This window comes from Actinia tenebrosa, unplaced genomic scaffold (genome assembly GCF_029948245.1).
Source record: "Actinia tenebrosa isolate PJP-AT-01 unplaced genomic scaffold, QUT_ActTen_1.0 PGA_scaffold3__52_contigs__length_22856419, whole genome shotgun sequence".
Lineage (NCBI taxonomy): Eukaryota > Metazoa > Cnidaria > Anthozoa > Actiniaria > Actiniidae > Actinia > Actinia tenebrosa.
In genome coordinates this window covers 5,625,515-5,650,130 of record NW_028292580.1, presented here as the reverse complement: position 1 = coordinate 5,650,130, position 24,616 = coordinate 5,625,515, and the positions used below count along the sequence as shown (strand labels likewise).

The 24,616-nt window shown below is 37.0% G+C and overlaps 1 protein-coding gene across 1 annotated transcript; it reads right to left on the bottom strand.

Annotated features, from left to right (window-relative positions):
- Positions 1–12,971: 12,971 nt before the first annotated feature.
- Positions 12,972–23,982, bottom strand: LOC116307158 (mesencephalic astrocyte-derived neurotrophic factor homolog). The gene is made up of 4 exons (XM_031717308.2): positions 23,786–23,982; positions 19,665–19,789; positions 15,891–16,032; positions 12,972–14,611 (listed from the first exon to the last, which is right to left on the bottom strand). Exons 1-4 carry the CDS (start codon positions 23,874–23,876, stop codon positions 14,451–14,453), a joined length of 519 nt encoding a protein of 172 aa, XP_031573168.2. The 5' UTR covers positions 23,877–23,982; the 3' UTR covers positions 12,972–14,450.
- Positions 23,983–24,616: the final 634 nt, after the last annotated feature.

The following is a 24,616-nucleotide window of genomic DNA, read 5'->3' as shown; positions in this document are numbered from 1 at the left end:
GCGAACTCCGTATCTCGAGTTGCACGCTGATAAACAGTCAATCCGAAAAACGTTGTCGTCGACCGGCTCAAGCCTACGCGACTGAACCGAAAGAACTCTGGGTAGTAAATCGAAGCCGAGTTGACTCCATAATTTTATCTGACTAGTTATGCCTGGTTTACAGCACAAACCTTCGTAGGCGAGCGGGAAGTGTTGAAGGAGACGTTTTTTTAATGCCTTCATATTTTTGGAATCGCGAACTGAATCATAACTACTTTGTTCTTCTTTCCCTAAACCCAAAGACATGCATTTGATGGATTGTTTCTCGCCATCATTATCTTATTACTAGCGGGAACAATTAATTCAGAACGAATATCTAACCGCTGCAGTGGTAATGCTTCATATTCCATTTTCAAAGGAAACTACGTTGTTTGGCTGTGTATACAGTCCTTTGACTAAACGTTGTCGTTGATCGGATCATCCCTAGGTGCCTAGACCGAATAGGATAACGGGTAAATTAACACAAATAATTAATTGTTCTCTATCAGTCGGTGACAATCGCACAATGGAGAGCAAAATGCACATTTACCTTTTCGTTTTACGCAAGGAAAACAAGAGCCGTTTCACATCATCTTCCATCAGGGATGTCCCAAATATCGACAACGTGCAGGCGCTAAATGATTATCTGCTTGAGCGCTGTTCAGACGAGTTATCGCCGGCTACGGATAGTAGCTTCGAAATAGGTTACTTTTGGGATAAGAGTCAAAAATGTAGTATTTCCAGTCCAGTACAAATTGCTCAAGGCGTGTTAGATAACATATGCGGCAGCTAGTAACTGTGAATTAATTATCCCCATGATCCTTTTCGGTCTAGGCGCGTAGGGATGAAGCCGATCAAACGACAACGTTTAGTCAAAGGACTGTATATTTCATTTTGCAGCGTCTTACTCAGTCTTAGATTTCAGATTTCATTGATCTCCGACCGACACCTTTTTTTGAAATAGGTGTATGGTTTTTCGCTGCCATCAATCAAACCTAATCAGTCGGTACCTTGCATCTTTTTGACTGACAGCAGCGGAAAATAAAATTTCAGCGTGCAACTTGGAGACACGGATGTTCACATCCCCATAACCCTTTGCGTCTTTGGGGGTAACCAGAGGGTAAAAACCCACTTATTTTGCTGAAGGCTGATCAGACAATGTTGAAAATACCTTGTTTGGTATCCAAAAATAAAATGAAGAAGTAAAAAACAGAAAAAGATAGAACCTTGAAGACGTTAAAGGTAAATTTGAAACATTTTTCGTAAGTCAATACATTTTCTGTAAGACCAAAACTCTTGATGATCTGTACACGCAAAATAACTTGGAATAAACTGATAATCAGTATTGTACAGATAAAAGCAGGTATAGTATAAATTCAATTAAGAAACCTTTCAATTTGGGACAGTTTTTTGATTGGTTACCCCCCAAAGAGGCAAGGCATTATGGGGATGTGAAAGTAGAGAATTTCAAAAAACGTTGTCAGTCGGAGATCTGAAATCTTAGACCGAAAGGAATTGTGGGTTGTAAGCTGTAAATTGTTTGTGGTTTTAATAAGTAGTTCACAAAAAGTTAATATCTTGATATACTAACTTTGAGCGATGACCTGCACTTGCAAACTATCTGAGTAAGTGTATATTGAATTTTGAACGAGAAAACGCTCAGTCACCCACAATTCCAATCGGTCTCAGATTTCTGATTTCAGATATCCAACCAACAACGTTTTTTGAAATAGGTGTATATTCAATCGAAGAACGTTTCAGTTTGAGACAACCTTTTGATTGGTTAGCACACAAGGTGCAAAGCATTATGGTTTAATGCCTTCTTAAGGCTGGTTTAGACGGTACGATTTTCGCCTACAACTATCGTATACAGCACGCTCGCGCCATCCTACAACTCGAGTCGTAGCGTGTAAATCAAGCCTACAACTCGCCTACGACAGACGCGAGCGTGTTGTATACAATAGTTGTAGGCGAAAATCGTACCTTCTAAACCGGCCTTTATAAATTTCTGCACCCGCGATATTTATGAAACCGCTGACGTATCTCGGAGAAAATTGTTTATCTTACCGACTTACCATAATTCTGGTTTGTTGTAGCGTAGTATAACGAGAGTTGCCGGAGACATCCCTTTATCACGGTATATTTCCTCGCGACGGTCCATTTCATCCTTGTCAACAAGTTCCCCCAAAAACTCCGTGACCACTTCCCCTCTTGATATATCCCGTGACGCAAACGCACACAGGCCTGCATCTCTTTGATCACGAACTCTTTCAACCTATTAACAATAGTCGTTCAGTTAGAAAAAATCCCGGGGGGGGGGGGGTACTCTTGCCCGTTTAGGGTAGGGATGTGCCGCTGAGCCCACTGAACCCTGACCCTGTTCCAGAGTAAAATGGCTGAAATTCATACCCTGTTACACAGCAAGATCGCTGAAAATCATACCCTGTTCCGGTATTGCGAAAATGGATACCCTGTTCCAGAGAGGAGAGAGTGTGATTTCATATAACCTGTCCCAGAGCGAGCACGATTTTATATACCCTGTTCCAGAGTAGAATCGCTGAAAACCATACCTTGTTTGCGGCAGGTACCCGTGTAGCGAATATAGGGGTGTACCCCCCCCCCCCTCCCTGGGAAAAAAATATGAGCAAAAATATGTCATGTTCCATACATAAATGAAATTACAAACTGGATTTCAAAGTTTGAAATTTGATGACATCACGCTTTCAGGATTCGTGCAGGATCTAACATTAGAAAGCCGTTTGACTCCAATTTCCAAAACCAGACTGCGCAAAAATGAAGCCAAATTCATGAATATTAAACATACAGTAAATGAAATCACTCTGCTGACCAATGCCAGCAGGTGCTGCAGCAGAAATGATTCGAGTACGTTACTTTACAAGCTTTATAAACAAAAACAATCCTTTGCTAGGTATAAGCTACAAAACTAGCATATCCATATAACTTTTCCATAGGCAAGTGGACCAAAAATCTATTTTCTGAAACTTTCACTGAAGCTAGGTCCTGCCGTGAAAAAATTATCCAAGGCATTAATCCTTGTTACCTCATCCATTGAGTATAATGGGTCATCACTAATATGTAATAACATATACAAGTAGTAGTGTAGGGATGGCACGATCCGATTTTCGGTGAGGATTTACTAATTTTGGGTGAGGATGGGTGAGGATGGGTGAGGATGGCTGAGGAGCGGTGAGGATTTAATTATGTTCTAATACATCACGCATTACGTGTATCATATGCGGTGGATTTAATTATTTTTATTACTTATTATCATAAAATGACGGGTAGGTATTGTGAAGTTGCCATGACGACCAATTGACGCCATGAGTTTATTGTTTGACAAGTTTGGGCAAGTCTTTTGTTTACCAATCCAATTTATATAATATAGAACAAGATAACAGAACTAATCATTTTCAGCTGATTTTTGCATAATTAAGAAGAACTAAGTAGGTCTTATTGTTTATCGTTTATGAGTCATTAAGTGCATTGTGTTGGATACAATAGTCATCAAATTTTCATTAGTCCATTGAATTCATTGACTGTAGCGTGATATCCTCGAGAGCCTAACTGAAATAACGTAGCCATTGCATTTCTCAAAAGTAAATTTTTTTAGGTCTTGCTTGCTTGCTTGGTTGGTTGAGTTTTGGAGTTAAAAATTCAAAATCCTCACCGAAAATCCGGATCATCCCATCCCTAACATACTACTTATACAAAGTTTGCCAGAAAAATGGAAAAGTGGAAAATTACATTCTCATGTAACAAAGTGCGAACAAATCTAGAAACTTTTAATGAATGGAAAGAATGAAAGCTCTTAGTCTTAGTGTTAGAATTATGTGTAGTATTAGGGACCAGTCAGAGGGGGGAGGGGGAGGGGGAGGGGTTGAGGAGAAAATGGAGGCCCTCAAATTTTATTTAGTGGAACATGGGGGACCTTGAAAAATCAAAAGAAGGATTGAGAGGATTTTTTTTTAAATTGAAGGGGGTATCCAAAAAGCATGTATGCTATTAGGTTGGAGTCAAGAAATGTTTTGGCATCAAAAACAATTTCTCCTCCACCCCCCCTCCCCCATCCAATTTAAATAATGAAATAATGAATTGTCCCTTAATCTCGTTTGAAAATATAATTAAAATTTTAAAAAAAACATAATATACAAAGCACTAGAAATAACAACAGATAATTAACATAACAATGAGATCCCATGATGCACTGGGTATGCATATATTAACCAACCATTGGGCCTTGAAAGTTAAGAGCTACACTGCATAAAAAAAGATTACTTAGGGAGTGTTCCTTTTTTACATCCATGTGGGAGGGGGGTGGTGGCTTGTGGGATTTCATATACAAACATGGCAGTCAATCCTCAAAAATAAATAGAAAATTGTACTCCTTCAATGAGATGTTGCTGATCAAACAACTCAAACCTAGTTTGAATGTGTAATCATATTCCATACGTGCCAAACTTTTTGTCTGATTACATCTTTATATATCTATTATATATCTATTGTTATTATTTCTATATATATTCTACTTTTCTATTTCATTTTTGACTTGATAATGATGCTGTGCAACATCGAAACGTCATCACATTTTTAATGTGTTTTTATCGTTCAGTTTTATTATAAAATGTTTAAATAAGACGTTACTTATTGAATAGAAAATTGATTTTAAATAGATCTTGTTTTGATAAATTTATTTACTTGCAATTCACAAAATCCCACCCCCTCCCCCCATGATTCTAAAAAATGAACCCCTAACTTAATATTTACTTCATTAAATTCACCTTTTCGGCACTTAAGCTTGGATTGTGTTGTGGTCACCAAAAAGTTTGCACATCGTTCTCCATACAAATTCACTGACTTTAAAGAGAAAATTTAGGTAGATTTCTTTAGTTAGCTATCTTAACAGCAGTAGGAAAAGCTTCAATCAAGCTAGAAAAATGTTTATTTACTTGTATTTAAAGAACTTAAACTAAACATTAACCAAGTAAATAGTTCATTTAGAGTCAGTACATTTGTACGGAAATCCGAGAACAGTGTCCGAACTTTTTGGTGACCGTAACACAATCTAAAACAATTTATACCCTGCGAGGGCTAGCCCCAAAAAGGTCAATTATGACAACTCACTCTAATTGGTGCACTTTCATTTCCACTTAGTAAAAACACTCGTGCCTTGAGTAATATATCTTCCAGCTGCGGTACCCGTGTTGCTCTCTTGAGACTGATCCCAGCAAAAGCTGTTTTCCCATCTCTCCTGACTTTTCTCGTACTTCTAGGCAGCCTTGGATGAACTTGCTGTTGAAATAGTAATAAGATATTATAGGGGCATTTACTTTTTAGCTAAGGCAAGAGAGTGAGGGTTTTAGGGATCCACATGACCACATTGACAATTGAGCAAAACCACCACCCTCCCTGTCTTTAAAGGAATAAAAATTGTGACCCCTCCTATTGTTTGTAAGTCATCTTCAGTGATAGAACATAGGCTGTGTTCATAATGCATGGCAGAGGGGGGACAGGTGAAATCTTCAAATGACAAAAATATTCTTAAAACCCCCCTTGAAGTCCCCCAAAAAATAACTATACCCCCAGTCAATCTCTCGCTCTTCTAAAAATTTTGCATCCACCCCAATTCTCTGATAAATTTTTTCAAACCCCCCCATTTTACTGGTAAAAATTTTTCTGACCCCCCTAAATTTCACCTCCCCCCCATCTCTGCCATACATTATGAACGCAGCCTTAGAATCAAATTGAACTATGGATGACTCTCCCCTCTTCCTGCCGAGTCATTCTAAAAAAATGCTATTTAAATAAAGATATAAATTGAACGTATTTACTGCTGCTTAAGGACAATAATGGGCATAGTTCGCGCGCATATATCCTTTTTAAGCATGGATTCGGCGAGCGCGCGCTTATCGTGATGACATCACATTCCAAGGCTTCAAGTTCACACTTATAGCACAATAACATTTTATATTTCTAATTTTTAACACAAATTTCAAATACTAACTAGTTATTTGGTCATTTTCTAATCTTCTGTGAAAAATGGGGACGATCAATTTATTTTTTCAGTAAAATATTACTAATTTTTGATAGCTTTCCATGTTTACGTTGTTCGCGCGTTTTTACCGTAAAAAGCGTGAACTTCCGCGTATTCTGTCGGCCAAATGAAGTCGGGGACCCCATTTTTTATTTGTTTATTTTACTTCTAGTTTGATGTTCTTTCGTTGTGCAAAATTTTTTAAAAAATTACGATGGGCTATTTTGCCCATGAACGTCCTAAAATGTACAGGAACAAGTGAGTAATTAGTTATTTATTTGAAGATATAACTAGCTAAAAACTAGCGTGAGCTACGTCGGTGTTTCTAATGAAACAGTAATGATGAAAAGGTAAATTATACACCGTGAAAAGATGAAAAAACTTACTGACGTTTCGGACGCTAGTCCTTCGTCGGAGTAAAAAAAGGATTAGCGACTATTCCGACGAAGGAATAGCGTCCGAAACGTCAGTAAGTTTTTTCATCTTTTCAAGGTGTACAATTTACCTTTTCATCATTACTAGTAATTTATTTGGTTTACTAACTTGCATTTTCCCCGTCACAGACCAAACATTTTTTTCCAGAGCCCATGATTCAAAAGTGTGACTACGGTTGTTCGTTATTTTGCTTTATAAGATATTTATGAACGATTTTGAGCAAGCGTGTCTTTATTCTATGATATAAACACGGTAGTCAGCCAATAAGCTCACGTCTTAATTCTAAAAAAAAAATGTATTAAAAAAATGAAAAATTAATAACGGCGCTTCCGTCGTATGAACGGTTTTGGTCAATCCGTTACTGACACTAGTTTTCCGGGTTTCATTTCCGCAGGAAGGTACTCTACAGTTTCTTTAGTTGATTCTTTACTTACGAGTACTTCATGTCTGTTTGCGCCAACCAGCCATTGACTGGACGGTGACACAGAGCAACAAATACGACCTTTTGTTAAAAAGCCACATTACAAAGGTCTTGCTAATAACCATAATGTATCAATATTAAACTATAAGCTTACTTACTCGGCAGAATCTCGTGAAAGACACAAATGATCTAGCCTGTTTGTCTTCAGTTTTTATAGCAAGCCATCGTTCATATGCTTCAAACAAGCATTTACTAGTCACGGCCTCGTCTTCTTCGTTTATCTTTATCATATTCTTTATGAATTCCATCAAAAAAGGAATATTTACTTTTCTATGATCCTTGCGCAAAACTCTGCGTACATTTATAAACTCTTCCTTTTTATTCTCCATGATCTCAGATGCATTTTACTCTTGAACTATACTCTCGTTCGTGTGATATTCGAAGTACGAGCAGAAGCATGTTGGAATGTTTTCTTTACTGACAACTTAACTATCAGTCGGTACCTTTTATTTTTTTCTACTGGCGGCAATAAAAAGCAACATTTTGCTTCGGAACTAAATTTTCGACAATGCGATCTGCTTGTTAATGAAAAGAGGTGTTACTTGGTGAGAAGTTACTGTTAGCCTATGTACCATATTTATATTTTACAGGGGCATTTTTTAAGACACAAACCGTTTATAACCTGATGAAACGCTCTCGCAATCTTCAACTTCCAACACATAACAAATTCTAGATAAGGGAAGGACCATTAGATTTTTGAGGGGGCGGGGGAGGGGGAGTTGGGCAAAAAACCCAAAAAAATTCGAGCACAGCTTTAAAGAGTGAAAAAATATCGTGCATAAGGAAAACGCAAGAATAAAATCCAAATTATGTTCAAAAAAACTTTCCTGCACAGCCATGAGGCGTAAAATAATTTCCTGCAAAAAAAATAATTGCTCAACCCCTCTCCCCCTCAAAAATCTAATGGTCCGTCCCTAACATGAAATTTTCTTCTTTTTTTCGCTTTTTTCGTCATTATTTTGAGACGTTGGAATTTCGCATACCATTTTCTTCTTGAGGTTATATCTTGTCCTCGAGCAACGGGCTTCTCGAGTTACACCGCACTCGGCCACACCCATTTTACTGAAACAACGTCGAAATTCGTTTTTCGCCCCTAAAAAAATCAAAAATGATTTTTTTTTTCCAAAAATAAATTTTACCAGCCAGTGTACTAGGCTAATGGTAGGCTTTCTTCATGCAAAGTTTGAGGCAGGGCGATTTTGGGCGATCTCGTACTCTGAGCCTGCGTTTCTTCTGGCCTGCGGTGAAGAACAACAAGAACTTGTTCTTCACCGCAGGCTAGAAGAAACGCAGGCTCTGGGTACGAGATTGAAGAAAATATTGATTCGCCTGGCTCGGTAAAAAAAATTGGGCTCTAATGACTCTGAATCAAGTCGGGTTGAGAAAAGTTAGCACCAAGGATGGTGTGGTCTGAAACTGATATAGTGCATTTTTTGCATTTGTCTTTTAATCATAACTTTTAATCGATTACAAATTCATTTTATTAGTTGAGAAATCGTCGAAAATTAAAGGCCTCCGAGCATTGAATCCGTGCCTCTGTAAGCACGGTAACTAGTTGATACAGTAATGCAGTTTTCGTCTAACTCATGAAAAGTTCACGGCACGAACACAGTCGTGACACGACAAGGGATACGCCAGACAAATCACATTGCACGAGAATGTACTCTCCATCCAATCAAATACCCGGAACACGGCATAAACACAGCGCGGAATCGGTCACGTCAAAACCTGGTCACTTTTAGGCCAATCATATTTGCGCGTGGAAAAATTCAGCCAATTAAAATTCTAGAAAGTATTACGGTCACGGCACGTCACACTTACGGCACTGAGCTTTTCACAGTCATACGAAAACTGCACTACTGTGAGTTTCACGTACTACATTTCTTATTTACATTTTATCGTCAACAAAACTCCTAAAAAGATATTCTTAGAACTATATGTAGCGCTTCTAGGGGAAATTTCAGACTGATTTAATATACCGTTTAAAGTCAATAAAGTTCTAGTACGAAATCTGTGTGATAAGCCAGGTGGAGACTATTTCGCGAGATTCAAAACGACATCCCGAAAATGACGTCACCTTTGGATCGACCGAATGATTGTCTCGATAGTGAAGCTACCGGAAATCATGCGGTGTTGAAGAGGCTGTGTTGAAATTGTGTTGAAGACGTTTGTCGAGTGTTTGTCTCGTATATATCGTGATTATTTCTTAAATAGAAATAGGAATCTCTCAATAATGTTGTACCTTATGTCATCAAAATCGTTTTATAGCCATTAATTGGAAGAAGAAACGATGTCAGCCTCATTCACGCGAAGTAATGTTATCAAATTACCTTCATGAATAATTTGAACAGGGGTTTTAAAATCGGACACTTGCTTTGTTGCAGCCCTTCTCCTCTTTTGAGTGTTTACTAGAAAGTGCTTTACACACCACAGGCAACCCATAAGAAGCAAAACACCAACGGTTATTGATTTGAATTCATAAAATAATTGGTATACTACGCGCGCTAGGATTGGTCGAAAACCATGTTTGATGAGAGTATCAAAACACGCTATCGTCAAATCGTCGAATTTACTTATACTTTGCTTGTTTTCTATCTTTTCGCGCGTTTGTCATTTTATTCTCTACTTCCACATCCCCATAATGCCTTGCGTCTTTGGGGGTAACCAATCAAAAAACTTTCCCAAACTGAAAGGTTTCTTAATTGAATTTATACTATACCTGTTTTTATCTGTACAATACTGATTATCAGTTTATTCCAAGTTATTTTTGCGTGTACAGATCATCAAGAGTTTTGGTCTTACAGAAAATGTATTGACTTACGAAAAAATGTTTCAAATTTACCTTAAACGTCTTTAAGTTTCTATCTTTGTCTGTTTTTTACTTCTTCATTTTATCTTTGGATACCAAACAAGGTATTGTCAACTTGTCTGATCAGCCTTCAGCAAAATAAGTGGGTTTTTACCCTCTGGTTACCCCCCAAAGACGCAAAGGATTATGGGGATGTGAAATTTGTTGCAAAGAAATAGCTGGAGAGAGCATCAATTTTTGTACACCAAATCATAGTTAATAGAGAGGAATGGTTAGAGAACCCTTTTGTTATAAGTCTTTGTTCATTTTTTTCAAGCGTGACCGTGCACAATCCTTCGTTTTACCATTGTTGGCAATGGCTGAGTGAACAGAACAAAATCTTTCTTTTGGCTGGTAGTTCGAAATACTTAAAGATCTATAAGTGATATTCTTGAATATTCCTTACAATATTACAGCAATCCCATAGACAAAGTTTATGTTTACTTATTTTGCAATTTCGGATGAACATAAATCAAACATTGTGCATGGTTCAACACCAAAAGCGAACAAAGACCTGATATCAATACTATGATTTGGTGCACAAAAATTGATGCCCTCTCCAACTATTTCTTTGCAACAAATTGGTGAACGTGAAACGATGATGGGCTTTTCATTTGCACAACGTGGTTCACGAATTGTTTCGCCATATTTTGCAATGAATATTTCAATTTACCATGGGACATTCTCTACTGAACAACCAAAAACTCACCTTGTGCTTATAACTGCTCCTGAACGAAACCATTGCACTATGCCACTGGTTGCTTTGGTTACCAGTCTTTGTGAATATCTTATGTTGCTTATTTACACCTAATTGAAAAAACGTAGTCGGGTTCTAGAAGGTCATATCATCGAAGCTAAGACCGAAAAGGATTTTGGGTACTCCGAAATGTGTATTATATTTGCATATGGACATGTAAAAATGCACAGTAGATCAAAGTCGGTGGACCTAGATTAACAACATGCCAAAGCCATGATGCATAAAATGTGCACAGGAAGGGAAAACTGCAATACGCATGAAATTAGCATAATCGTTTGTCTTCCCATGCTCCCCTTCGGTCTTAGCTTTGATGATATAACCTTTTTTTGAACCCGACAACGTTTTTACAATTAGGTGTATATCGATGTTTGGAATGTAGACGTTAAGGGTGCCCATAGCTGTTCCATACATGTGATAGTAGAAATTTATGCTGCGAATACAAAAGGGCGGGAAAACCTTACTGACTAAGGTAGAAGTTTGATTAGCACCACCCAACCTGGAAAATGTTTCAATACGCTGGCGGAAGACTATTTGCTACTCTATTTCAATTGATTTATTCATACCAGTGTTGCTACAGTGTATGCATAATAGAAAAATAAATATTAAACGCCTTAGCTTGCCCCCTTACTGAACGACAATCATTTTTAATCGAAGCCTTTTTTGATAATTAATAATGGGCGACTTGCAATTAGAGGTCACGTGATCAAATCGGCCATTGTGGCTGGCATTCTACAGAGGATTTTAGCTATGCGAGAATGTAAAAAAAGATGGCGGATTCGGGTAGTTTTTTTGGCGATAAAAGGTAATGATAGATGTGTTGATCATCACAGTGAATGAGCGATCTAAGCGAACGCTGTAAAGATGAGGTAAAAGTTAAGTTAGCGCACTAAATATCTATAAAAATCCCCTTTTCTTGCAAGAAATATATTCTTAGTAGATATCTTCTTGTCGAAAAATTTCAAATATTTCTCAACTTCATTCTTGAAAAATGCATTTTTCTTGCAAGAAATATTCTTTTAATAGATATCTTAAGTAGATTTTTGCTGCATTCGCCAGGAAGATGAAAAATATGGCATGTTTTGAGGTCATACAGCCAGCGAAATATGACTAAACACTTCGTAGGTCTTCACATCGTAGTGCAAAAAATACCATATTTTTTCTCTTCTTTGCGAGTTAATAGCAAAAATCTACTTTAAATATATATTAATAATGTTATCACCAAAAAACTATCCAAACCCGCCATCTTTTCTTACATTCTCACATAGCTAAAATCCTGTAGAATCGGCCAGCCACAATGGCCGATTTGATGGTTTCGTGACCATGTTAACATGTTGGTACCTCCACCATTTGTCCAGCAGCAGAAATTTTGCTCAAAATTGCAATCATCACCTTGACCTAAAGTGAAAGTGTATGTTTAGCTATCAAACATTACCTTTGTTTTAAAAAATTTGAAATTATAGACGTACCTGGGGTAGTTGGAAGTCTAGTGGTTGCGACAGTTGAATACTCAGTAGTTGAAGAAAATGCAGTTGTAGGTGGTGTCGTGTAAGGACCTGCGGTCGTTGGATAGTAGATGGGCTTCCAGTAGTAGGTCTTTTAGTGGTTTGTCCTGTCGCAGTTGGAAGAGCTCTAGAGGTGCTCCCCGAAGTAATTTTCGGAGTAGTAGGTTTTCCAGTAGTTTGTCCCGTTGTAGTTGGACGAGGTGTTGAGGAAGTTTCAGAAGTAAGTTTTTGAGAAGTAGGTCTTTCTGTAGTTTGTCCTGAAGTAGCTGGACGTCAAACGTGATATCGTCTAAAGCTACGTCACTTTGATAAAAACTACCCCAACCAGGAATTGCCCTATTTCACTATGACGTCACATCAAAACAATCTTCAACAATCTATTGTTTAAACGCAAAGGATCATGGTCGTCGGAGGGGGTCAAATCAACGCAAATTCACCGAAAATTGTTCTAAAACCCGTATCAATCCACAAAGAGAAGTAGAATAGCCAGCAAACGCCCAGAATATTTTTTAGTACATACTAACACATATTATATCTGAAAACCAGGCCATTTAAGATTAAACTGTTTCGCTAGGAGCAAATTTTGTTGAATTTTCTATTGGATTTGGCGATTCTATCCCCCACATAAACAAGCAGTGACGTCTTAGTGAAATAGGGCAATTCGAAGCTTAAAAATGTCGGACAAGCTAAGGAAAACTTTGTGGGAAGAATCTTCCAAGAACAGAACTTGCCCCTGGAGGTGGTGGTGAGTTGTGTACAAAATTCCTTAGTGGGAGAGTATAATCGCGCAAAGAAAACGATGTAGTGCATGATTTTCTGTTTGGCAACAAAAACTGTAACAAAACCGAATACTAACAAAAGCAATTAAGACACTGCTATAAATAATAAGGGACATTTAATTGATTGCAAGTAGCAAGAGGTATGTTCAAGTCAAGTTAAAACTGGTGTTGTTTACAACAAAAGGTTGTATCCTAGAGAACTGCCAATGCTGTTATGATGCGGCGCTCGACAGAGCAGAAAAACGACAAGGCTGCTACTTTCGCAATTGTTTTCTTTATCTCTCATTCATGCTAAAAAACGTTTAGTGTTTCATTCGTGTCTCTTGTGCTTTAAACGTTTCACAAAATTCTGCTAACCTCGAGCAATTCTACTTCGAGGTATTAGCGAAAATGTTAGTTTTTGTGCTGATCAAAATATCATCTCTCCCAACGTTCAGGGCGTTATATCTCAAATACGCAATCCTTAAATTTCCCCAAAGTTTGGTATTTTGTTAATCAACCCCAAAAGAGCCTGTTTATGAAATATTGGCATCAGTTTAAAGAGCAGATTATGATGAAAGTTAGGAAAAATAGCTATAATATTATTATATAAAGCCATGGATTGATTCATAACAGTCTAATAGCTTTTATAAGCAAGGGATGTAGAGAAAAAGCTCTTTGAGTAGGGGAGATAAGTGATGGAAAATATTGGGGTCAGGATACACACCTACTCTTACATACAAAATAAATAAATCCAAGTTAAGATTACGAAAATGAAAATCATTGCATTCTTTTCTAAATAGGGATAACTAGCTAAAAACTAGTGTGAGCTGCGTCGGTGTTTCTAATGAAACAGTAATGATAAAAAGGTAAATTTTACACCGTGAAAAGATCCTTCGTCCTTCGTCGGTGTAAAAGAGGACGAAGGACTAGCGTCCGAAACGTCAGTAAGTTTTTTCAACTTTTCACGGTGTAAAATGTACTCTTTATTCGTTATCTTTTCTAAGTAGAATAGCTTTCTGATGATAAGAGCTCTAGATTAGTATGGAAAAACTGTGATAGTATAACAAGAATAAAGAAAAAAACTGCAGTCATTTAATCTGTTCTTCCATACACGCAATTGTAAGATTATTGTCAGGTTTAAAAACATAGAACATAGAAGATGTGACACAAAGGTTTGCTGATAAATGACATGATTTTTCTCTGATATACACCTACTTGTAAGAACGTTGTCATACGAAAATAGAACATTAGTGAATTAGTGGGATAGGAATTATATTAAAAAACAAAAGAAGATCACTGAAGCTGAACTTTTTCTTTTGTCTTTTAATGTATTCCTTTCTCACTAAATTACTAATGTCTTAATATTGTATGACAACTTTCTTGCAAGTAGGTGTATTCAATTGGAGATAAAATGTCGATATGAAAAATGAGTTACAAGCCTCTGTCTTTTCTGTCAAAACAACAATGTACTTTACAACATGTACCATTCCGGTCTTACCTTCTATGTTCTATGTTTGAACCCAAACAATGATTTTGCAATAATAGTGTATGTACTAATTACAATAGTTTGGTATATAAGAATGGAAAAGAAATAATCTATAGTTCTGAGTGTTGAGCCATCACTTCTTGTATTTTCTTGATGAAGTCTGACTTTTCTACACAGCCATGGCAGTGTTCATCAAAGTCATTTAAAATCTTCTTCAGTTGTTTTACTCGCAGTTTCTTTAGATCTGTATTCTTAAGGTCAATCTTTTGTTCTAAAGAGAAAAATAATTTTTTTAAATAACTGGAAAAAACTATTAGAAAACAAGAAGTTGTTTAACTTTATAATATGTAGGAGGCATCATAGGGTTATAGTGGTGGTGATATGAAATCTAAAGTAATTAGGGGGACTGAAAGTAAAAAAAATAATTGCAAAACACATATTCTATAGAATTTATTGTATTTAAGTTTCCCTCTTATTTATTAGTTGTTGTATTCAATGCAGCCACACAAAATTTTAGGATGGTTTTTTTTCTTCAATAGAGCAGCATGCTACTAAGGGTACCTGCTTGCATTGGGGGTAGGGGAGGGGGGGCGGGGTTAGAGCAGCCATTTCCAAATCTTCCTTCCTTCAATAGACTACAACTTATAAATTCTAATCGATTCTGATCATGGAACAAGGCCATCACAGGTTTGCACAGGTTCATTACAGGGGCAGCGGAGCACACCCTTAAAAGTGGGGGGGGGGGGGGGGGGCTTGAAAATGTATAAGATTAGTATAGGAGGGCTAAATCAGCTTATGAGCTTATCAGCCTATGACATGTAACACAGGAGAAATGGCATTAAATACAAAATCGAATATTTTATAAGGAGCTAACAAGCTATGCCATCCAACACATTTCCCCATTCAAATCCTTATCAAATATTCAATTTGTATTTAATGCCATTTCTACTATAGTCAACATCATAAGCTAAAACTTTGCCTTCTTACTAATATTGAGGTGCTCTTTCGATTTCTGGTGTTCATTTTGACATAACGTCTCTTTTTACGGGGGATAGGGTCATGTGACCTGTTGTTGCAAAAGGCCTATTGCAGGTATTTTGCTATTATTTTGTGCAAAATAGTGAATATTACTAAAGCAGAACAAAATTGTAAACATTGGTTAAAAAAAGCAAGTACCTCTACGCCTCTTTGTTTAGTTCATGTCTGAGTGAATTCATAGCTATTTTACAACTAAACAGTAACTTGTGAAACTAGAGTGCAAACAATTAATCCGTGAAACACTAATTACTAAATAGTACAAAATAGTGCTAATTAAACAATAGAAAACAATGGAATTTGCATGAAATTGTGCTATTTAGTATTACTAAAGTTTCACGGTTATATTGTTTGCACTCTACTGAAGCAAGACAAAATTGTAAACATTCATGCAGTAACAAAAGCAAGTACCTCTTCGTCTCTTTGTTTGGTTCATGTATGACTGAGTTGTGAAAGCACAACATGTACATGTATGTGGTTAGTAATTGTTACATGGACATTTTTTTAACACTAACCATATTGTAATTCACAGATCTGGCCATCCTTCTTCTTCAGGTTTTCACAGATTTTCTCAACAGGTTTAGAGTAGCTCATAGGCTTAGTAATTTCACCTAACATTCCTGTTGCAGCATCAGCAGTACCACCAATGTAATAACACTAGAATAAATAAACCAACCAGGTTAAGTAAGACAACTATACTATACAACTGTACAGGTATAAGGTTAAAGAAAACCAATAGTTCCCTTCACAGTCCCCTGCACCATCTTGAAAGGTAGCCTTGCCTTTGCATTGAAGCAAGACAAACGGTGAGCTTGCAATGATAGAGACTTGTGAATAATTGTCCAAGGTGTTAAAGAAAGGTCTCTATCATTGCAAGCTCACTGTTCATCTTGCTTCAATGCAAAGGCACGGCTACCTTTCAAGATGGCGCAGGGAACTGTGAAGGGATCTATTGAAATTGAAAGGAATTATGTTACAGTAATGCAAAAATGCTGCTCCGAGGCAACACACAGTAGGCACAGTCCGGTATCCTAAAAATCATGCATTTTGATTGGCTGCATGGGCAGGCAGTATTTTTTATCTCTGCCCATGGTCCATTATCCCAATATGTAAGACTTGAGTCATCAAACAAAACAACAAAACAACAAAACAAACCGCAAAACGAGTGGAAAAGTAAATGGAAAACAATGTAAAAATTTTTTTACCGGCCTCAAGTTGGTCTCGATATTAGGAAAAAACTGTGCTGTCTGAGACAAAAAAATAGACCTCAGCCTCAAGGCCTTTGTCTGTATAGTCAAAACTGTGGGTACTGTTTTTTCCCCAAACCAGACCTCCTGACTGGTAAATTTAACAAATCCTTCATAGATTTCCATTGAGTGTCCTCTTATTGATCTTAGCTAATGTCTCACACTGTTCAAAACTCAATCATAAAATAACTGTTATGAATGTAGTGTTCTGATTGGTTTAGAGCGCGTGCTTTATGAGAGCACATTGCATGCTCGCACACTTTCCGTTGCGTCATTCCTATATATTATTGTAATTTGTATTTTATAAAAGAAATAAAAAACTTGCTTGCTGTGCTGTGTGCAGTCATAAAGCACTTGGGGATTGGCAAAACACTCGAGAAGTGTCCAGAAGAACTCCGCTACGTGTCGTGCTTCTCCTAACACTTCTCTCGTGTTCTGCCAATCCCTGTGTGCTTTATGACAGCACACAGCACGTGCACGCGTTTTCTATTTCTTCAGTGGAACCCTGGGAGCAGCAAGTGGTTTCACTGTACGATTATGCTTTTTTATTGTAAAAAAAACACATAATACAGTAAATAATATCAGGGCTTGAAATAGAAAATTTTTTCAGCCTGCCATATAGTAAAGGAGCATGGTAAAAGGAGGTCATTCCAGTATATTTTGAATGCCATTTTATCATTCATTTGGCAGTGCATCCTTATTTTTGCCTGCCAAACCTGAAATTTGGCCTGTCATTTGACCATTGGCAGGCTGCTATTTCGAGCACTGAATATGAAATCACCAGTCTTAATTACATATTTCTAGGCTTGGCCAATAATATTGTCCACAATCAATTGCTGGTTTTGAATCATTCCTAAGAGAATGTAATTACAAAAGACACGACAGCCATGTTGGATGATAACAAAAGAGACCACTAGTGATGAATCTTTTGTTAAATTCATCCAACATGGTGGCCATCAAAACCATCAATTCATTTTAAAATTCCTCCCCTTCAAAAAATAAAATCCCAATACAATTTATGGAAAAACTCCCAAAGATTATTTACGTACTAACAGCCATGTGCTACAAGTAATCTAAGGGACCATTCATTTTTAAGGAATAAGGGGAAGCATGATTTGCTTGGTTATACCCATACAGAAAATTTTACTCTCCCTCTTTGTTGATGCACTTAAGGTTTGACTGTAGATCATTAGGAGTATGTTTTGTTTAAACTCTTCCTATCCAACACGTTCAACGAATCCCTATGAGACTACAGTACACTGTATCTAACGTTTTAAATGTCAGAAAATAAAGATTAAAAAAGAAAAAAAAAATGAAAGCAAATTTACAATTAGCCTGTGTAGCGGCCCAAATGGGAAGGGAAGGGGATTGGGGACTGGGGAGAGGAAGTTGAGAGGGACTGGGTAGGGGAGGGGGACTGGGGAGAGGAAGGAAGGAGAGGGAGGGCCTGCAATGAACCCCCTCGATTTTTCCTACCGCCCCCTAATTAATATGCAAAATGTCCACCAATCAAATGAAAGAATAAAGTCATGTTTATTTCTATTTCTATGAGTCACCCAATCAAAATTGGAAGAATCGAATCATTGCTGGCCCTCCCTCTCCTTCCTTCCTCTCCCAAGTCCCCCTCCCCTACCTCTCCCCAGTCCCCAATCCCCTTCCCTTTGGGCTGCTATGCAGGCTACTTTACAATCTGAAACGATGCTGGAGCTTCAAACACAAATCGGGCATGTTCTGTTCAAATGAAATGAAAAATCAGTATATCATCTTTTACTTTTTTGGTCTTTTACTCCGGCAAAGAACTAGCATCCGAAATGTCAGTTAATTAGTTTTTTCATCTTTTCACGGTGTATAATTTACCCTTTTATCATTACTGTTTCATTAGAAACACCGACACAGCTCACACTAGTTTTTAGCTAGTTATCTCTCTCCTTATATCCTCTTTTAGTAAGTACAAATTTTTAAAAAAATCAATTTTATACTGTAAGCGAATGTCTACAGTATTCTTACAGGCTCGATCGACCTCCCTCAATATCCATTCTCTTGACTTGGAATTCATTGTGTTTCTCTATCTTCAGCATGGACCCGGTTTTACGAAGGTTGGATAGCGCTATCCCGTGGAACAACCTTAAGGAGTTATCCGTACGATAGCACTATTCACCTTAATACAACTGGGCCCTGATTTTCTTTTATGATCCCCCCCTCTAACGTCCCTGGTAAAAAATGAATGGTCCCTAAGAATAGAGGTTTTGCATTATCATGTGACAGCAGCGACACTAGAGAAAAACGTTTGCGCATGCATGCATTTTAGCACGTTTTCTAAGAATTTTGAAGAGTATGAGTGAGAAAATAAATGTTTGTTTTCTCCAAGTATATTAAAAAGTTCAAAAGTACACTTTTGTCAGGCCAAGATACTGTATTAAGAAACACAATATGAAAGGATTAGCCTTAAAGTTTCAAGCATGCACACTAAGTTTTGGCATTTTGTGAAGTCCAATTTATCAGGCATGTTTGAAAGTCAAATTTACATATGTTTTGACTAATTTGCATACAAATTCAGAGCATGCACAGACGTTTTTCACTGGTGTCAATGGCAGCCATGTTAGATGGCAGGAACAATACAATCATTATACATATACATAAGAAAGAATTCAATTGCCCTATTTCACTATGACGTCACTGATTGTTTATGCAGGGGATAGAATTGCCAAATCCAATAGAAAATTCAACAAAATTTGCTCCTAGCGAAACAGTTTAATCTAAAATGGCCTGGTTTTCAGATACATGCACGGGTTGATACAGGTTTTAGAACAATTTTCAGTGAATTTGCATTGATTTGACCCCCTCCGATGACCATGATCCTTTGCGTTTAAACAATAGATTGTTGAAGATTGTTTTGATGTGACGTCATAGTGAAATAGGGCCAAGGGATTTTATGGTTCTGCCATCTATTCACAGGAAGCCCAAGCTGTATTATGGGTGCCTGCACGTGATGGTGCAAAAACCTCTATGACCAAAATTTAATTTAGAGCACCATCAACTTACAAATCTGTTGTCCTTGGTCTTAGCCTTCTTACAGGCTGCTTTCAGTTTCTTTTCTATTGCCTTTGGATTCCCTTCTTCTTTCGGTTCAAGTGAGCCTTGGACTTTAGTGAGAAACTTTATACAAACTGAAAAAAAAAGAAAATATTGTCATATATATTTGAGTAAGATACATGTATGATTGAACAGGATTTCATATTAGGCCAAACAAAAAAATTAGCATGTTTCCTGTTGTGTGACCCCAGGGGGTACTCCCCTATATTCTCTATACGGATATGTGCCGCCAAACAGGGTATGGTTTTCAGCAATTTTACTCTGGAACAGGGTATATAAAATCGCGCTTGCTCTGAAACAAGGTATATGAAATCACGCTCTCTCCTCTCTGGAACAGGGTCAGGGTTCAGAGGGCTCAGCGGCACATCCCTACCCTAAACGGGCAAGAGTACCCCCCAGGGTGCACCACCAACCCTAATTATCTTGCAGATATTTTGGACCCTTATATTTTTTTCATTCCCAAATACAGGATTGCCACTAAGCTCATTTCCACTGTTGTATCAGTAAAACAAATCTGACCTACCAACCCCAATTATTTTTCTCATGCAAGAGGAAACATGCTTTTTTTTTTTTGTTTGGCCTTAGCAACATATACATACAACCTATTAGAACAGTTGTATTTAAAAGAAATCAATAATTATGGCTGGTGTTCAATGAAAATTGGTAGACCGTGGCACCCAGTTGTTTTTCTCTTGTTCCATCAGCTGTCAAAATCTGTTACATGATAGCTTCTGTCTAGCTTTTAATGTTTTCAAATATACATGTAACTGTTGCAACAGACCCTGATTGGCTTCAATTTATTTTGGCTGAAACATTGTCAAGTATAGTGAAACAAATTCAGGCAATCAGAAGCAAGCTTTCTCACCATTTGTTGTACCAAGAGATATTATTATTGTAAGAGGATATATAGGAGATATATATTTGTACTGCAGTTTTACATGTAATGTATCAAATTGAGCTGATCCTCGCTGCCAGTATATGAAGCAACTTATGCAGCTGCAAATTGGAAGAGTCGGAAAAAATTCTGAACCTGCAAGGATCTTTGAAGTCTCATATGAGACTTGGTAGCTCAGTGGTTAGAACATGGCACCAGGATCGCCACGGCACGGGTTGAAATCCCGTTCAAGACTCAGAAACTCTTTCAATTTGAAGCAGCATAAGTTGCTTCATATACTGCGAGGATCAGCTCAATTTTATAGATATCATTATCAAAGATTATTAATTATATATATTATTTTAAACAACTACATTGGTGCTACAGCATGGTTTACTGATTTTCATAGTAGTGGTAGTAGACTAGAAGCAGTCCATGTACATATATTTCCCTACTCTTTGGATTGTTTCACCATCCTTGGTTCAGCTAGTTCTGAATACCAAATCAAGCTTAAAGAAGCCATGCATATCAAATGGCAAAACCTTATTTTGAATCAGAAGATATAACTAGCTAAAAACTAGTGTGAGCTGCGTCGGTGTTTCTAATGAAACAGTAATGACGAAAAGGTAAATTATGCACCGTGAAAAGATGAAAAGACTTACTGACATTTTGGACGCTAGTCCTTCGTTGGAGTAAAAGAGAAAGAGGTGGTAGAAAGGAGTGTGTACATGATAGAATAAGACAAAAGAAACCAATGAGAACAAGGTAGGCAAGGAAACAAAAACAAACAATCAAAAGACAAAAGAAAAGGTTATAGTTGAAAATAAAGAGTTCATTAATCCCGTTGGGACTAAGAGTGCCCAATAGGTGAATAAGCCGCATTTCTATGGTCTTGTGACAATCATTGTTGCCGTTAATCAATATTTTGAATCAGCAAGTAACACGTATGCTAAACTTTCTTTATCTTTGTAATTAGCTTGGATATTTATTACACTACGCATATGCACGTGCTATTCACTGTATCTAAGCATTTGTAAGGACTATCTTGTCACACTGATGGTGGCGTAAGGACACCAAAACATGTCTGCCAGAAATATTAAATCAGTACGGTTAAAACTTTACTATGTTGTTTTGATTATCAAGCTTAATTATTTCATCGCTGCTACTACACTGATCTACTTAATTTGTTTTTCCTTGGGTTATTTGGCTGAGTGAGGATTAGTAACTACTATAATATCCCCAGGGGAGGGGTGTAGGGGTTTAAGGGCCATAGAAGGAAACAATCTTGTACCCATGAGAGCCCACGTTTCTCTAGGTCAGCACTGAGAAATGAGAGGCTCTGGCAGCGCCTGTTTTTTTAAGCATTGTGATTGGTCCAGGAAAAAAACAAAAGTAAGATTCTTTCTGGAAATAACTTACTGACACAAAAATTTTAGAAAATAAGTGAGTTTTCGAAGCACTAAATTTGCTTGGAAAGAACTCAGAATTTGCTAGAATAAGCTACCATAAAAGATCTTTTGTACCCCTAAAGTAGGAGTATGAGACTTGAATTTAAGCAAATTTTGCTGAGAAATATTATTGGGAGGCAAGGTGAGTTTACAGGAAACACTCTTACATTTGTGGGGTTTTTTAAACTCATAAAATGTGTTAAGAACTTACAAAATAAGCCAATGAATTAAAAAGAGGATATATTGAATACATACAGTAAATTTAAGTAGACAAAGAATAAATATTTTAACTAGAATATTCAATGCTAAAAAAGGTAAAAAAATGATGACTTTGGTTCCAAAGAATTTGAATCACTAAAGACCAAGGGTGGTAACTTAAACGATTGTGATTTAGACATGTGATTTAGACATGTGCGGTTGAATTTACTTCTGGCTCATAAGCTTACTCAAAATTGGATCAATCCAGCTAGAGCATATAGTTTCTCTGTGCTAACCATGAGGATTTCGGCTCTGCGTAAGAGATTATAAAAAAATACAGGGACTGCAGCAATATTATAGTGTTATCATGTAGTTTTTTTCTTTTTCTTTTTTGAACCTAAATGAAAGTTACCACAGCCAACTAGAAAGCTTAGCTCCTTTGGCTGTCGTACACTTACACCTATTATATTGTTAATTATGTTAAAAATTCTAAATATTATGCAACTATATATATCCTTGTAATGCTATTATATAAAATTGAAAAATCCAGTGTAAATAAACTGAAGTTGAATTGAATTGAATTGAATTGAGCACATTGAGGTGCAAATGAAGATTAATGGAGAGACTAAATGGTGCTCTCAGTCTAGGATACTGTACACAGATCATGTACATCTCACTTTCTGAGGTCTTAGATTTAAATCATGAACTTGATTATAAAATTTGTTAAGAAGAGATAACCACCTGTAGCTAAAAACTAGTGTGAGCTGCGTCAGTGTTTCTAATGAAACAGTAATGATAAAAGGGTAAATTATACACCGTGAAAAGATGAAAAAACTTACTGATGTTTCGGACAACAGTCCTTCATCGGAGTACAAGAGCATAAAATTTGTTAGATTTCTCCTTTGACTAAGGGTTTTTTTTCTGGTTCATTACATGTTTCTAGGTGAATGGAAGGAGATGCAATTATAGACAAATGAGGTGAGCTGGGACAACAGCCATAAATGTTGATAAATAATTATTGCTCATCAAATTATCTATAAAACTATTAAACTTCATACACGATGTTACCTACAAATAACTGTGGTAGCAAAATATGGAATGAATTTTTTTTTGTAATGTATTAATGAAGGTCGATTTAAAATACTGGGAAATCACTTTTATACACTACAACTATAGCTAAAATAGTTAAACAGCTGTATATGAAGACTGAAAAAGGTCACAATATCGTTATATAAAGTTGCCTCCATTTAAATCTCAAGTAAGTATTTATTTAAATTGAGTGTAATTTAATCATAGCTTTTTTTCAAAGTAAGAAGCTGTTAATATTCTTTTTGGCCACGTATATCGTTTACAAATCACAACACGAGGATTCACTTTAAATTTTTCTTTAAATTCTTCAAATATAGAGAACGAAAGACACAAATAGGATATAAAATTCAAGGTAATCCAATAATAACTGCCTACAAAAACCCATCGTATTAAATAACCTTAAAACCTTAACATTTAGAATTACAAATTAAGAAATATTGCAAGAGAGTTTTCTTCCATACCTTCGCATTCTCTCGGTTTTAAAGCTGCTTCAATGCTCCAAAAATTAACACAAACAAGAATTTGAATAACCAATACTATATACAGCTTCATGATTATAAAAAAAATATTATTTTTGATCCGATCTCGGGTGTACTAAGGTAGTTTGTACAAACTCTGGGGAGAAAGTTTCAGAAATTGATGATAAACGCCGGTTGAATCGTGTATATTACCAATACATGACATATATTTGTCCGCCTCTGATTGGCTGATTCTAGGTGAGCCCGAGATACGTGGATAAGCGGGTGTGTTCAAAAAGACACAGGAATCCCATCATGATTCAAATCAGACAAAGATGATTTTTACAATAACTTCAGGGGCGGCGCAAAAAGTTAGGAGGTTGTATTAATGAGAAAATTGTTTCTGGACTATTAAATAGACGTACAAATGCCAGCCCCCCCCCCTACTTAAAAAACGCTGCGCCGCCCCTGAACTTACAAATTTCTCGCGCGCTAATTGGTTATTTTTTATCATCAATAAGAGGGCAGACAGATAAAGCTGACGTCAACCCCGGGGTGGGGGGGGGGGGGGGGTGGTGGGGGGTGGGGGGTGGGGGGAGGGGTTCACTTGCCTGTTTAGGGTAGGGATGTGCTGCTGAGCCCAACCCTGACCCTGTTCCAGAGCAAGATCGCTGAAAATCATACCCTGTTCCTGTATTACGAAAATGGATACCCTGTTCCAGAGAGGAGAGAGCTGGTTGTTTTGATCACTAAAAATGAGAAGTTTTTATCGTTTTCGTTATTGTAAAAAACAAATAGACATCACTTTTTTATGTGTCTGTCCTCTTATTGACA